Below are 19,199 nucleotides of genomic sequence, written 5' to 3'. Positions count from 1 at the left end.
ACCCACCCACTCACCCACCGACCCTCTCACCCACCCACCCACCCACCCTCCCACTCACCCACCCACTCACCCACTCACCCACTCACCCACCCAACCTCTCACCAACCCACCCACTCACTCACTCACCCACTCACTCAACCACCCACCCACCCACCCACTCACCCACTCACCCACTCACCCTCTCACTCACCCACCCACCCACTCACCCACTCACCCACTCACCCATTCACCCACCCACCCACCCACTCACCCACCCACCCACTCACCCACCCACCCTCTCACCCTCTCACCCACCCACTCACCCACCCACCCACCCTCCCACTCACCCACCCACTCACTCACCCACCCACCCTCCCACTCACCCACCCACTCACCCACTCACCCACCCACCCACCCACCCTCTCACCCACCCACCCACCCACCCTCTCACCCACCCACTCACTCACTCACCCACTCACTCAACCACCCACCCACCCACCCACTCACCCACTCACCCACCCTCTCACCCACCCACTCACCCACCCACCCTCCCACTCACCCACCCACTCACCCACTCACCCACCCACCCACCCACCCTCTCACCCACCCACCCACCCTCTCACCCACCCACTCACTCACTCACTCACTACCACTCACTCAACCACCCACCCACCCACCCACTCACCCACTCACCCACCCTCTCACCCACCCACCCACCCACCCTCTCACCCACCCACTCACTCACTCACTCACCCACTCACTCAACCACCCACCCACCCACCCACTCACCCACTCACCCACCCTCTCACCCACCCACTCACCCACCCTCCCTCCCCGTGTTCGCTCAGGCAACGGAGACCCCGGAGACCCCGAAGACGCCGAAGACGCCGAAGACGCCGAAGACGCCGAAGACGCCGAAGACGCCGAAGACGCCGGCCATTTGCCGGCAATCGACGGTGGGGAGGGGGTTGAGGGGGAGGGGGGGGAGGGGGAGGGGGGGGGAGGGGGAGGGGGGGGGGAGGGGGTGGGGGCTGATGGGAGAACTTTGACGGCAGCGGAGCGGAATCCGCGGCGGGGGCAGCAACATCATCATCAGCAGCAGCAGCAGCAACAGCATCATCAGCAACATCATCAGCCGCAGCAGCATCATCATCAGCAGCAGCAGCAACATCAGCATCAGCATCAACAAGATCAGCAGCATCATCATCGTGGTCTGGATAGTAACGACGCTGGAGCCGCGAACTCCGCTAGCGACCCCTCTCCTCCTTCTCCACCACCTCCACCTCCACCTCCTCCTCTGCGCGGCGTGGGCCGCGTGGCCGACCGCTTCCTGGTGGAGCCGCGTGCCGCGTGCCTCCCCCCCGGCAACTCCCCGCCGCCGTTCCTGCTCATCCTGGTGCTGTCCCGGCGCTCCGAGGCGGAGGCCAGGACGGCTGTCCGGGAGACGTGGGGGCGAAGGGAGGCTCCGACACCTCGGCCTCAACGCCACGACGATAGCGACGATAACGGCGATAACGACGACGATAGCGACCGCCACAACCACCACGGCTCCCGGCACAGGCCACCGCCACAACCGTTATCGTCGCACTCCCCCTACCAACAACAGCCGCCGCCTCTCACCGTGAGCGTCGTCTTCTTACTGGGCTCGGCAAAGGCCGACGGCACCGACACTGACACCACCGCGGAGGATGAGGCCCTTATGGCGGAGTCGAGCCTGCACGACGACTTGCTGGTGGGCGCCTACGTGGACTCGTACGCCAACCTGACGCTCAAGACGGTGAGCGGTCTCCGCTGGGCGGCTGCGCACTGCCCCCTGGCCGCCTACGTCATGAAGACCGACTCGGACGTGCTGGTCAACGTGCCGCTGCTGATGCAGGTGCTGCGGGCGCTGTCGCCGCCGCAGACGTGGTCGAGGTCGTGGTGGGCGCCGTCGTGGATGTCGACGTCGTGGTGGTCGACGTGGTGGTCGTCGTCGTCGTGGTGGTGGCCACGGCGGGTCCTCTCGGTGGCGTCGGTCGGTGGTGGTGGTGGTGGTGGTGGAGATGGTGGTGGTGGTGGCGGTGGTCATGGTGGTGATGGTGGTGGTGGTGGTGGTGGAGGTGGTGGTGGAGGTGGAGGTGTTGGAGGTGGCGGAGGTGGTGGTGGTGGTGGAGATGGTCGTGGTGGTGGAGATGGTGGTCGTGGTGGAGGCGGCGGAGATGGTGGTCGAGATGGTGGTCGTGGTGGAGGCGGCGGAGATGGTGGACGTGGTCGTGGTGGCGATGGTCACCCCCCCCACCCCCCCCCCGACCCCCACTTCGCCTCCTACCGCCGCCGCGTCTACACGGGCCTCCCCATGAGAGGCGGCCGCCCGAACCGCGAACCCTCTAGCCGCTTCTCCGTGTCTCCCTCCCTCTACCCGCCCGCTCGCTACCCCCCCTACTGTTCGGGCTCGGGCTACCTGCTCTCCCGGGACGCCGCGGCCGCAGTGGCCTCGGCCTCCCGCCGGGTCCCACCGGTCAGGCCTGAGGACGCCTACGTGGGCCTCTGTGCCCGGGCCCTCGGCCTGCGGCCCCTCGAGCCGGCCTCCCTGCGGCTCTTCTCCGCGGGCCTTCCGTCGTCCGGCGGCGGCCTCTTCGGCGGCCCCCCGGGCTGCGCTTACTCCCGCGTCCTGACGGCCCACGGTCTGCGGCCCGCCGAGATGAGGGCCGCTTGGGCCGCGGCCGAGGCGGCCCAAGCGGCCCCCGGCCGGACATGGAGGTGCTTTGCCGGCGACGTGGCGGCCGCGCTGAGGCTCTGCCCGCCGCTCGCCGGCAACGCGGCGCTGGCCGTCGTGGCCGTGCTGGTGGCGGTGGCGGGGGCGGCGGCGAGGAGACTGAGGTGGTGGCGGTGGTGGCGGTGGTGGCGGTGGTGGTGGCGGTGGTGTTGGCGGCATCTCGGTCGTTGTTGTCGTCGTCGTTGTTGCTGTTGCGGTGTTCTCGTCCGCACGGTGTCGGAGCCGGTGTCCGGGTTGGGCCGTTGGTGCCGCCGGGAAGTTGTTGGGAGAGGGCGGGCGTGGTGGAGGTGGAGGAGGTGACACACAGAGACACCCACAGAGACCCACAGAGACACCCACAGAGACACCCACAGAGACACCCACAGAGACCCACAGAGACCCACAGAGACACCCACAGAGACACCCACAGAGACCCACAGAGACACACAGAGACCCACAGAGACACCCACAGAGACACCCACAGAGACCCACAGAGAGACCCACAGACACCCACAGAGACCCACAGAGACCCACAGAGACACACAGAGACTCACAGAGACACCCACAGAGACCCACAGAGACACCCACAGACACCCACAGAGACCCACAGAGACCCACAGAGACCCACAGACAGACCCACAGAGACCCACAAAGACACCCACAGAGACCCACAGAGAGACCCACAGAGACACCCACAGAGACCCACACAGAGACTCACAGAGACCCACAGAGACACCCACAGAGGCACCCACAGAGACACCCACAGTATGGGACCCACAAGCCAAAAAGGTGCCATTAGTTCTGCAAAGAACCAAATGTGTATAGAGATATTTCTAGATGTATATATGTGGACGTATAAGCTGGCACTGTAGGGGGCACAGTAGGTGGTGCATCGGCCATTCATCTCAGTCAGTCAGTCGACCCGTGGCACCTGCAGGGTCTGTCCCGTGACCTCCTCATGCACCTAGCCTGGCACAGTAGCAGCAGGCAACCCATGGCACCTGCTGGGTCAGTCCCGTGACCTCCAGCACCACCACCAGCACCACCACCAGCACCACCACCAGCACCACCAGCACCACCACCACCATCACCACCACCATCACCACCACCACCACCACCATCACCACCACCAGCACCACCACCACCACCACCAGCACCACCACCACCACCACCAGCACCACCACCACCACCACCATCACCAGCACCACCACCACCACCATCACCACCATCACCACCACCACCAGCACCACCACCAGCACCACCACCACCACCATCATCACCACCAGCACCACCACCATCACCACCACCACCAGCACCACCACCATCACCACCAGCACCACCACCATCACCACCACCACCAGCACCACCACCACCACCATCACCACCAGCACCACCACCACCAGCACCACCACCACCAGCACCACCACCATCACCACCACCATCACCACCAGCACCACCACCACCACCACCACCACCAGCACCACCACCACCAGCACCACCACCATCACCACCACCATCACCACCACCACCACCAGCACCACCACCACCACCATCACCACCACCACCATCACCACCACCACCAGCACCACCACCACCAGCACCACCACCACCACCATCACCACCACCACCACCACCACCAGCACCACCACCATCACCACCACCATCACCACCAGCACCACCACCATCACCACCATCACCACCACCACCAGCACCACCACCACCACCATCACCACCAGCACCACCACCACCAGCACCACCACCACCAGCACCACCACCATCACCACCACCATCACCACCAGCACCACCACCACCACCATCACCACCACCACCACCACCAGGGCTACATTAGTAGACTCAGAGGCCAGCGTCAAAACGGAGGACGGTGCAAGGACAATGCCAAGTGCCTTCGGATGAACGTGTGGCTGGTACGCAGGGCGCTTCCAAACGAAAACGAAAAGATTGCGGGCGATGCGTTTGTAATAAAAAAAAAACCTTCGTCTGGCACACCGCTGGTCTCCGTTGCTCTTTTATTTAGCTTCCTTCTCGCGCCCCGCTGGTCCTGATAGCAGACCAGCGTCTCCTACCGCTCTCCCCGCTCCGCACACAGCTAGCCGGCGGCGTGTGCCGAAGATCCTCCGGCTACGTGGCCGATGGCGCGGATCGTCCACCCAACGTGGTTCAGCTTCTTCACTCCGGCAACTGACCCGGAGGAGCCCTTCCAGGCTCCTACCTATATCCCCTTCACCACCTGATCCTGACTCCTCCCCTTCCGGATCGTCACATCCGGCCTTCCCATAATGCCCTGCTGGCTCCGCCCCCGTTCGCCTCGCTTCCGATTGGAGCCGAGGTGAAGGGCGGCCCCTCCCACACGTCCCCCCCCCCCCATACCAGGCTCCGCCCCCCAATACCCCGGGCCGTGTGATTGGACCAGAGCTCAGCAGCGAAACCCGTTTACGTTCTCATACTGGTGGGAACGAAGTGAACCAGCCGACAATAGATTGTATCGTCCGTCCGATGTCCGATTAGGTGTACAAACATCGCCCCCTACTGCAAACACTTGGCAGGACCCTACAAAAACCCTTAGACTCAGTGAGGCTTTCCTGGCTAAACAAGTGTAACATTCCCTTATCATTCCCTGAGATGGCTTTTAATTAAAACATTTAAATAAAAAATTAACTCACAGCGGCCTAAAGCCTACAGCTAGGCCTAAAGCCTAGAACTAGGCCTCAAACTCTCCCTTCGTATCGTACCCCCGCGTGTGTGAAAGGGAGTTAATGTTTAACAATGTTACATTCCCTGATGTTTTTAAATAGAGACATTTACATTCAAAGCTTTTACATTAATAATTTTACATTAATAATTAAAACATTTAAATAAAAAATTAACTCACAGCGGCCTAAAGCCTACAGCTAGGCCTAAAGCCTAGAACTAGGCCTCAAACTCTCCCTTCGTATCGTACCCCCGCGTGTGTGAAAGGGAGTTAATGTTTAACAATGTTACATTCCCTGATGTTTTTAAATGGAGACATTTACATTCAAAGCTTTTACATTAATAATTTTACATTAATAATTAAAACATTTAAATTAAATATTAACTCACAGCGGCCTAAAGCCTAGAACTAGGCCTCAAACTCTCCCTTCGTATCGTACCCCCGCGTGTGTGAAAGGGAGTTAATGTTTAACAATGTTACATTCCCTGATGTTTTTAAATAGAGACACTTTTACATTCAAAGCTTTTACATTAATAATTAAACATTTAAATTAAATATTAACTCACAGCGGCCTAAAGCCTACAGCTAGGCCTAAAGCCTAGAACTAGGCCTCAAACTCTCCCTTCGTATCGTCCGATTAGGTGTAGCAGCATCGCCCCCTACTGCAAACACTTGGCAGGACCCTACAAAAACCTTTACACTCAGTGAGGCTTTCCTGGCTAAACAAGTGTCATAATACATTATGTTTTTATTCTTTGGTTATTCGTTCCTACCAGCCCACCCCGCAGGGTCCTGTTACCCTTTTAAACTGGTACAAAACTGACATCTTTATTCAAGGCATCATGTTTGCAATAACCGCATCACAAGTCGTCTAAAGAGCAAAGAAGCAACTTTGATAATCATAATAATAACGTGTTAACACTTCCGAGAAATGTGCAACCGGCTGACTTGTTGAAGCTGTTGACATTTCATTCGTGACCACTTTAGAGTTGTTATTATCGTCATCCGTTCTTTTTTTTCCATTAAAAACGAAAGCTCCCATTAAAGTTATTGATTTGAAGTTTTCGTGACTGCAGAGACCCACAGAGACTCACAGACACCCATAGAGACCCACAGAGACCCACATACTCACAGAGATCCACAGACACCCACAGACACCCACAGAGACCCACAGAGACCCACAAAGACCCACGGAGACTCACAGAGACTCACAGAGACCCACAAAGACCCACAGAGACTCACAGAGACCCACAGAGACCCACAAAGACCCACGGAGACTCACAGAGACTCACAGAGACCCACAAAGACCCACGGAGACTCACAGAGACCCACAGAGACCCACAAAGACCCACGGAGACTCACAGAGACTCACAGAGACTCACAGACACCCACAGAGACCCACAAAGACCCACAGAGACTTACAGAGACTCACAGAGACCCACAGAGACTCACAGAGACCCACAGAGACTCACAGAGACCCACAGAGACCCACAAAGACCCACGGAGACCCACAGAGACTCACAGAGACTCACAGAGACTCACAGACACCCACAGAGACCCACAAAGACCCACAGAGACTCACAGAGACTCACAGAGACCCACAAAGACCCACGGAGACCCACAGAGACTCACAGAGACTCACAGAGACCCACAAAGACCCACAGAGACTCACAGAGACCCACAGAGACTCACAGAGACCCACAGAGACTCACAGAGACCCACAAAGACCCACAGAGACTCACAGAGACTCACAGAGACTCACAGAGACCCACAAAGACCCACAGAGACTCACAGAGACCCACAGAGACTCACAGAGACTCACAGACACCCACAGAGACCCACAAAGACCCACAGAGACTTACAGAGACTCACAGAGACCCACAGAGACTCACAGAGACCCACAGAGACTCACAGAGACCCACAGAGACCCACAAAGACCCACGGAGACCCACAGAGACTCACAGAGACTCACAGAGACCCACAGAGACCCACAAAGACCCACAGAGACTCACAGAGACTCACAGAGACCCACAAAGACCCACGGAGACCCACAGAGACTCACAGAGACTCACAGAGACCCACAAAGACCCACAGAGACTCACAGAGACCCACAGAGACTCACAGAGACCCACAGAGACTCACAGAGACCCACAAAGACCCACAGAGACTCACAGAGACTCACAGAGACCCACAAAGACCCACAGAGACTCACAGAGACCCACAGAGACTCACAGAGACCCACAGAGACTCACAGAGACCCACAAAGACCCACAGAGACTCACAGAGACCCACAGAGACCCACAGAGACTCACAGATACCCACAGAGACTCACAGAGACCCACAAAGACCCACAGACACTCACAGAGACCCACAGAGACTCACAGAGACTCACAGACTCACAGAGACCCACAGAGACTCACAGAGACCCACAGAGACTCACAGAGACTCACAGATACCCACAGAGACTCACAGATACCCACAGAGACTCACAGATACCCACAGAGACCCACAGAGACTCACAGAGACCCACAGAGACTCACAGAGACCCACAGAGACCCACAGAGACTCACAAAGACCCACAGAGACTCACAGAGACCCACAGAGACTCACAGAGACCCACAGAGACCCACAGAGACTCACAGAGATCCACAGAGACTCACAGAGACCCACAGAGACCCACAGAGACTCACAGAGACCCACAGAGACTCACAAAGACCCACAGAGACTCACAGAGACCCACAGAGACTCACAAAGACTCACAGAGACCCACAGAGACACACAGAGACCCACAGAGACTCACAGAGACCCACAGAGACTCACAGAGACCCACAGAGACTCACAGAGACCCACAGAGACCCACAGAGACTCACAGAGACCCACAGAGACTCACAAAGACTCACAGAGACCCACAGAGACTCACAGAGACCCACAGAGACGCACAGAGACCCACATAGACGCACAGAGACCCACATAGACGCACAGAGACCCACATAGACACACAGAGACACACAGAGACTCACAGAGACCCACAGAGACACACAGAGACGCACAGAGACCCACAAAGACGCACAGAGACACACAGAGACCCACAGAGACTCACAGAGACCCACAGAGACCCACAGAGACTCACAGAGACCCACAGAGACCCACAGAGACACACAGAGACCCACAGAGACTCACAGAGCCCCACAGAGACTCACAGAGACCCACAGAGATCCACAGAGACTCACAGAGACCCACAGAGATCCACAGAGACTCACAGAAACACACAGAGACCCACAGAGACCCACAGAGACTCACAGAGACCCACAGAGACCCACAGAGACCCACAGAGACTCACAGAGACACACAGAGACTCACAGAGACCCACATATACTCATAGAGACCTACATATACCCATAGAGACCCACATATACTCATAGAGATCCACAGAGACCCACAGAGACTCACAGAGACTCACAGAGACTCACAGAGACTCACAGAGACTCACAGAGACTCACAGAGACAGGTTAATCGACGTAGGAGACACGGGGTATAGTGACACATTAATTGATGTCGTGGTCACATGGGGTAATTACAGGTTAATAATACACCTACTCACCCACTCACTCACCCACTCAGTCACTCAGTCACTCACTCACTCACCCACTCAGTCACTCACTCACCCACTCACTCACTCACTCACCCACCCACTCACTCACCCACTCAGTCACTCACTCACCCACTCACTCACCAACTCAGTCACTCAGTCACTCACTCACTCACCCACTCAGTCACTCACTCACCCACTCACTCACCCACTCACTCACTCACTCACCCACCCACTCACTCACCCACTCACTCACCCACCCACTCACTCACCCACTCAGTCATTCACCCACCCATTCAGGCACACACTTACTCAGTTACTCACTCACTCACACACTCACACACTCACCCACCCACTCACTCACTCACACACTCACTCACCCACTCACTCACTCACACACTCACTCGCCCACTCACTCACTCACTCACCCACTCACCCACTCACTCACTCACTCACTCACTCTCCCACCCACTCACTCACCCACTCACTCACCCACCCACTCACTCACCCACTCACTCACCCACTCAGTCACTCACACACCCACCTACCCACTCACTCAACCACTCAGTCACTCACTCACTCACTCACTCACTCACTCACTCACTCACTCACTCACCCACTCACTCACTCACCCACTCACTCACTCACTCACCCACTCACTCACTCACCCACTCACTCACTCACTCACCCACTCACTCACCCACTCAGTCACTCACACACCCACTCACTCACTCACTCACTCACCCACTCACTCACTCACCCACTCACTCACTCAGTCACTCACCCACTCACTCACTCACTCACTCACCCACTCACTCACTCACCCACTCACTCACCCACTCACTCACTCACTCACCCACTCACTCACCCACTCAGTCACTCACACACTCACTCACACACTCACTCACTCACTCACCCACTCACTCACTCACTCACACACTCACTCACTCACCCACTCACTCACCCACTCACTCACTCACTCACTCACCCACTCACTCACTCACTCACTCACCCACACACTCACTCACTCACCCACCCACTCACTCACTCACTCACTCACCCACTCACTCACCCACCCACTCACTCACCCACTCACTCACCCACTCAGTCACTCACACACCCACCTACCCACTCACTCAACCACTCAGTCACTCACTCACTCACTCACCCACTCACTCACTCACCCACTCACTCACTCACTCACTCACTCACCCACTCACTCACTCACTCACCCACTCACTCACTCACTCACCCACTCACTAACCCACTCAGTCACTCACAGACCCACTAACTCACTCACTCACCCACTCACTCACTCACTCACTCACCCACTCACTCACTCAGTCACTCACCCACTCACTCACTCACCCACTCACTCACTCACCCACTCACTCACCCACTCACTCACTCACTCACTCACCCACTCACTCACCCACTCAGTCACTCACACACTCACTCACACACTCACTCACTCACCCACTCACTCACTCACACACTCACTCACTCACCCACTCACTCACCCACTCACTCACTGACTCTCCCACTCACTCACTCACTCACACACTCACTCACTCACCCACTCACTCACTCACTCACTCACTCACTCACTCACCCACTCACTCACTCACTCACCCACTCACTCACTCACTCACTCACTCACACACTCACTCACTCACCCACTCACTCACCCACTCACTCACCCACTCAGTCACTCACACACTCACTCACACACTCACTCACTCACTCACCCACTCACTCACTCACACACTCACTCACTCACCCACTCACTCACCCACTCACTCATTCACCCACTCACTCACTCACTCACCCACTCACTCACTCACACACTCACTCACTCACCCACCCACTCACTCACTCACTCACCCACTCACTCACTCACACACTCACTCACTCACTCACCCACTCACTCACCCACTCACTCACCCACTCACTCACTCACTCACACACTCACTCACTCACTCACCCACTCACTCACTCACTCACCCACTCACTCACCCACCCACTCACTCACCCACTCACTCACCCACTCAGTCACTCACACACCCACCTACCCACTCACTCAACCACTCAGTCACTCACTCACTCACTCACCCACTCACTCACCCACTCACTCACTCAGTCACTCACCCACTCACTCACTCACTCACCCACTCACTCACTCACCCACTCACTCACCCACTCACTCACTCACTCACCCACTCACTCACCCACTCAGTCACTCACACACTCACTCACACACTCACTCACTCACTCACCCACTCACTCACTCACTCACACACTCACTCACTCACCCACTCACTCACCCACTCTCTCACTCACTCACTCACTCACTCACCCACTCACTCACTCACTCACTCACTCACCCACACACTCACTCACTCACCCACCCACTCACTCACTCACTCACCCACTCACTCACCCACCCACTCACTCACCCACTCACTCACCCACTCAGTCACTCACACACCCACCTACCCACTCACTCAACCACTCAGTCACTCACTCACTCACTCACCCACTCACTCACTCACCCACTCACTCACTCACTCACCCACTCACTCACTCACTCACTCACCCACTCACTCACTCACTCACCCACTCACTAACCCACTCAGTCACTCACAGACCCACTAACTCACTCACTCACCCACTCACTCACTCACTCACTCACTCACCCACTCACTCACTCAGTCACTCACCCACTCACTCACTCACCCACTCACTCACTCACCCACTCACTCACCCACTCACTCACTCACTCACCCACTCACTCACCCACTCAGTCACTCACACACTCACTCACACACTCACTCACTCACTCACCCACTCACTCACTCACTCACTCACACACTCACTCACTCACCCACTCACTCACCCACTCACTCACTGACTCTCCCACTCACTCACTCACTCACACACTCACTCACTCACTCACCCACTCACTCACTCACTCACTCACCCACTCACTCACTCACTCACACACTCACTCACTCACCCACTCACTCACCCACTCACTCACCCACTCAGTCACTCACACACTCACTCACACACTCACTCACTCACTCACCCACTCACTCACTCACACACTCACTCACTCACCCACTCACTCACCCACTCACTCACTCACCCACTCACTCACTCACTCACCCACTCACTCACTCACTCACTCACTCACTCACACACTCACTCACTCACCCACTCACTCACTCACTCACTCACCCACTCACTCACTCACACACTCACTCACTCACTCACCCACTCACTCACCCACTCACTCACCCACTCACTCACCCACTCACTCACTCACTCACACACTCACTCACTCACCCACTCACTCACCCACTCACTCACTCACTCACCCACTCACTCACTCACTCACACACTCACTCACTCACTCACCCACTCACTCACTCACTCACCCACTCACTCACCCACCCACTCACTCACCCACTCACTCACCCACTCAGTCACTCACACACCCACCTACCCACTCACTCAACCACTCAGTCACTCACTCACTCACTCACCCACTCACTCACTCACCCACTCACTCACTCAGTCACTCACCCACTCACTCACTCACTCACCCACTCACTCACTCACCCACTCACTCACCCACTCACTCACTCACTCACCCACTCACTCACCCACTCAGTCACTCACACACTCACTCACACACTCACTCACTCACTCACCCACTCACTCACTCACTCACTCACACACTCACTCACTCACCCACTCACTCACCCACTCACTCACTCACTCACCCACTCACTCACTCACTCACTCACTCACTCACCCACACACTCACTCACTCACCCACCCACTCACTCACTCACTCACACACTCACTCACCCACCCACTCACTCACCCACTCACTCACCCACTCAGTCACTCACACACCCACCTACCCACTCACTCAACCACTCAGTCACTCACTCAGTCACTCACCCACTCACTCACCCACTCACCCACTCACTCACCCACTCAGTCATTCACCCACTCACTCACCCACTCACTCACCCACTCAGTCACTCACACACCCACTAACTCACTCACTCACTCAGTCACTCACCCACTCACTCACCCACTCACTCACTCAGTCACTCACCCACTCACTCACTCACCCACTCACTCACTCACCCACTCACTCACCCACTCACTCACTCACTCACCCACTCACTCACCCACTCAGTCACTCACACACTCACTCACACACTCACTCACTCACTCACCCACTCACTCACTCACTCACACACTCACTCACTCACCCACTCACTCACCCACTCACTCACTGACTATCCCACTCACTCACTCACTCACACACTCACTCACTCACCCACTCACTCACTCACTCACTCACCCACTCAATCACTCACTCACACACTCACTCACTCACCCACTCACTCACCCACTCACTCACCCACTCAGTCACTCACACACTCACTCACACACTCACTCACTCACTCACCCACTCACTCACTCACACACTCACTCACTCACCCACTCACTCACCCACTCACTCACCCACTCACTCACTCACTCACTCACCCACTCACTCACTCACTCACACACTCACTCACTCACCCACTCACTCACTCACTCACCCACTCACTCACTCACACACTCACTCACTCACTCACCCACTCACTCACCCACACACTCACCCACTCAGTCACTCACACACCCACCTACCCACTCACTCAACCACTCAGTCACTCACGCAGACACTCACCCACTCACTCACCCACTCACTCACTCACTCACCCACTCACTCACTCACTCACTCACCCACTCACTCACTCAGTCACTCACCCACTCACTCACTCACCCACTCACTCACCCACTCACTCACCCACTCACTCACTCACTCACCCACTCACTCACCCACTCAGTCACTCACACACTCACTCACACACTCACTCACTCACTCACCCACTCACTCACTCACTCACTCACACACTCACTCACTCACCCACTCACTCACCCACTCACTCACTCACTCACTCACCCACTCACTCACTCACTCACACACTCACTCACTCACTCACCCACTCACTCACTCACTCACCCACTCACTCACCCACCCACTCACTCACCCACTCACTCACCCACTCAGTCACTCACACACCCACCTACCCACTCACTCAACCACTCAGTCACTCACTCACTCACTCACCCACTCACTCACTCACTCACCCACTCACTCACTTACTCACCCACTCACTCACTCACTCACCCACTCACCCACTCACTCACTCACTCACCCACTCACTAACCCACTCAGTCACTCACAGACCCACTAACTCACTCACTCACCCACTCACTCACTCAGTCACTCACCCACTCACTCACTCACCCACTCACTCACTCACTCACCCACCCACTCACTCACCCACTCACTCACTCACTCACCCACTCACTCACCCACTCAGTCACTCACACACTCACTCAAACACTCACTCACTCACTCACTCACCCACTCACTCACTCACTCACACACTCACTCACTCACCCACTCACTCACCCACTCACTCACTCACTCACCCACTCACCCACTCACTCACTCACACACTCACTCACTCACTCACTCACCCACTCACTCACCCACTCACTCACCCACTCAGTCACTCACACACCCACCTACCCACTCACTCAACCACTCAGTCACTCACTCAGACACTCACCCACTCACTCACCCACTCACTCACTCACTCACTCACCCACTCACTCACTCACTCACTCACTCACCCACTCACTCACTCAGTCACTCACCCACTCACTCACTCACCCACTCACTCACCCACTCACTCACCCACTCACTCACTCACTCACCCACTCACTCACCCACTCAGTCACTCACACACTCACTCACACACTCACTCACTCACTCACTCACTCACTCACCCACTCACTCACTCAGTCACTCACCCACTCACTCACTCACTCACCCACTCACTCACCCACTCACTCACCCACTCACTCACTCACTCACCCACTCACTCACCCACTCAGTCACTCACTCACTCACTCACTCACTCACTCACTCACTCACTCACTCACTCACTCACCCACTCACTCACCCACTCACTCACTCACTCACCCACTCACTCACTCACTCACCCACTCACTCACTCACTCACACACTCACTCACTCACCCACTCACTCACCCACTCACTCACTCACTCACCCACTCACTCACTCACTCACACACTCACTCACTCACTCACCCACTCACTCACTCACTCACCCACTCACTCACCCACCCACTCACTCACCCACTCACTCACCCACTCAGTCACTCACACACCCACCTACCCACTCACTCAACCACTCAGTCACTCACTCACTCACTCACCCACTCACTCACTCACTCACCCACTCAGTCACTCACACACTCACTCACACACTCACTCACTCACTCACTCACCCACTCACTCACTCACACACTCACTCACTCACCCACTCACTCACCCACTCACTCACTCACCCACTCACTCACTCACCCACTCACCCACTCACTCACTCACTCACCCACTCACTCACTCACACACTCACTCACTCACTCACCCACTCACTCACCCACACACTCACCCACTCAGTCACTCACACACCCACCTACCCACTCACTCAACCACTCAGTCACTCACGCAGACACTCACCCACTCACTCACCCACTCACTCACTCACTCACCCACTCACTCACTCACTCACCCACTCACTCACTCAGTCACTCACCCACTCACTCACTCACCCACTCACTCACCCACTCACTCACCCACTCACTCACTCACTCACCCACTCACTCACCCACTCAGTCACTCACACACTCACTCACACACTCACTCACTCACTCACCCACTCACTCACTCACTCACACACTCACTCACTCACCCACTCACTCACCCACTCACTCACTCACTCACTCACCCACTCACTCACTCACTCACACACTCACTCACTCACTCACCCACTCACTCACTCACTCACCCACTCACTCACCCACCCACTCACTCACCCACTCACTCACCCACTCAGTCACTCACACACCCACCTACCCACTCACTCAACCACTCAGTCACTCACTCACTCACTCACCCACTCACTCACTCACTCACCCACTCACTCACTTACTCACCCACTCACTCACTCACTCACCCACTCACCCACTCACTCACTCACTCACCCACTCACTAACCCACTCAGTCACTCACAGACCCACTAACTCACTCACTCACCCACTCACTCACTCAGTCACTCACCCACTCACTCACTCACCCACTCACTCACTCACTCACCCACTCACTCACCCACTCACTCACTCACTCACCCACTCACTCACCCACTCAGTCACTCACACACTCACTCAAACACTCACTCACTCACTCACTCACCCACTCACTCACTCACTCACACACTCACTCACTCACCCACTCACTCACCCACTCACTCACTCACTCACCCACTCACCCACTCACTCACTCACACACTCACTCACTCACTCACCCACTCACTCACCCACTCACTCACCCACTCAGTCACTCACACACCCACCTACCCACTCACTCAACCACTCAGTCACTCACTCAGACACTCACCCACTCACTCACCCACTCACTCACTCACTCACCCACTCACTCACTCACTCACTCACTCACTCACTCACTCACTCACTCACCCACTCACTCACTCAGTCACTCACCCACTCACTCACTCACCCACTCACTCACCCACTCACTCACCCACTCACTCACTCACTCACCCACTCACTCACCCACTCAGTCACTCACACACTCACTCACACACTCACTCACTCACTCACTCACCCACTCACTCACTCACTCACACACTCACTCACTCACCCACTCACTCACCCACTCACTCACTCACTCACCCACTCACTCACTCACTCACACACTCACTCACTCACTCACCCACTCACTCACTCACTCACCCACTCACTCACCCACCCACTCACTCACCCACTCACTCACCCACTCAGTCACTCACACACCCACCTACCCACTCACTCAACCACTCAGTCACTCACTCACTCACTCACCCACTCACTCACTCACTCACCCACTCACTCACTTACTCACCCACTCACTCACTCACTCACCCACTCACCCACTCACTCACTCACTCACTAACCCACTCAGTCACTCACAGACCCACTAACTCACTCACTCACCCACTCACTCACTCAGTCACTCACCCACTCACTCACTCACCCACTCACTCACTCACCCACTCACTCACCCACTCACTCACTCACTCACTCACTCACCCACTCACTCACCCACTCAGTCACTCACACACTCACTCAAACACTCACTCACTCACTCACCCACTCACTCACACACTCACTCACTCACCCACTCACTCACTCACCCACTCACTCACTCACCCACTCACTCACTCACTCACTCACTCACACACTCACTCACTCACTCACCCACTCACTCACTCACTCACCCACTCACTCACTCACTCACTCACTCACACACTCACTCACTCACCCACTCACTCACCCACTCACTCACCCACTCAGTCACTCACACACTCACTCACACACTCACTCACTCACTCACCCACTCACTCACTCACTCACACACTCACTCACCCACTCACTCACCCACTCACTCACTCACCCACTCACTCACTCACTCACCCACTCACTCACTCACTCACCCACTCACTCACTCACCCACTCACTCACTCACTCACTCACCCACTCACTCACTCACTCACACACTCACTCACTCACCCACTCACTAACTCACTCACTCACCCACTCACTCACTCAGTCACTCACCCACTCACTCACTCACCCACTCACTCACTCACCCACTCACTCACCCACTCACTCACTCACTCACTCACTCACTCACCCACTCATTCACCCACTCAGTCACTCACACACTCACTCAAACACTCACTCACTCACTCACTCACCCACTCACTCACTCACTCACTCACTCACACACTCACTCACTCACCCACTCACTCACTCACCCACTCACTCACTCACTCACCCACTCACTCACTCACTCACTCACTCACTCACTCACACACTCACTCACTCACCCACTCACTCACTCACTCACCCACTCACTCACTCACTCACTCACTCACACACTCACTCACTCACCCACTCACTCACCCACTCACTCACCCACTCAGTCACTCACACACTCACTCACACACTCACTCACTCACTCACTCACCCACTCACTCACTCACACACTCACTCACCCACTCACTCACCCACTCACTCACTCACCCACTCACTCACTCACTCACCCACTCACCCACTCACTCACTCACTCACTCACCCACTCACTCACTCACACACTCACTCACTCACCCACTCACTCACCCACTCACTCACCCACTCAGTCACTCACACACCCACCTACCCACTCACTCAACCACTCAGTCACTCACCCACTCACTCACCCACTCACCCACTCACTCACCCACTCAGTCATTCACCCACTCACTCACCCACTCACTCACCCACTCAGTCACTCACACACCCACCTACCCACTCACTCAACCACTCAGTCACTCACTCAGTCACTCACCCACTCACTCACCCACTCACTCACCCACTCACTCACTCACCCACTCACTCACTCACTCACACACTCACTCACTCACCCACCCACTCACACACTCACACACTCACTCACCCACTCACTCACTCACACACTCACTCACTCACCCACTCACTCATCCACCCACCCACTCACTCATCCACCCACCTACTCACCTACTCACTCACCCACTCACACACACACTCACACACTCACTCACTCACTCACACACTCACTCACCCACTCACTCACTCACCCACTCACTCACCCACTCACTCACTCACCCACTCACTCACACACTCACTCACCTACTCACTCACCCACTCACACACACACTCACACACTCACCCACTCACTCACCCACTCACTCACCCACTCACTCACTCACCCACTCACTCACACACTCACTCACTCACTCACACACTCACTCACTCACTCACCCACTCACTCACTCACCCACTCACTCACCCACTCAGTCACTCACACACCCACCTACCCACTCACTCACCCACTCACTCATCCACCCACCTACTCACCTACTCACTCACCCACTCACACACACA

At 56.2% G+C, this 19,199-nt stretch overlaps 1 protein-coding gene across 1 annotated transcript; it reads left to right on the top strand.

The window, feature by feature from the left end:
- Window positions 1-827: 827 nt before the first annotated feature.
- On the top strand, window positions 828-4,916 carry LOC144954737 (uncharacterized; the record flags this gene model as incomplete). Its single annotated transcript, XM_078885171.1, has 3 exons — window positions 828-2,850; window positions 2,994-3,030; window positions 4,821-4,916. Coding segments are annotated over 3 exons (2,156 nt in total), but the record flags the coding sequence as incomplete, so codon positions are not given.
- Between the last annotated feature and the right edge of the window lie 14,283 nt (window positions 4,917-19,199).

This window comes from Lampetra fluviatilis, unplaced genomic scaffold (genome assembly GCF_964198595.1).
Source record: "Lampetra fluviatilis unplaced genomic scaffold, kcLamFluv1.1 SCAFFOLD_346, whole genome shotgun sequence".
Classification (NCBI taxonomy): domain Eukaryota; kingdom Metazoa; phylum Chordata; class Hyperoartia; order Petromyzontiformes; family Petromyzontidae; genus Lampetra; species Lampetra fluviatilis.
This window is presented reverse-complemented; position numbering and strand designations above follow the sequence as displayed.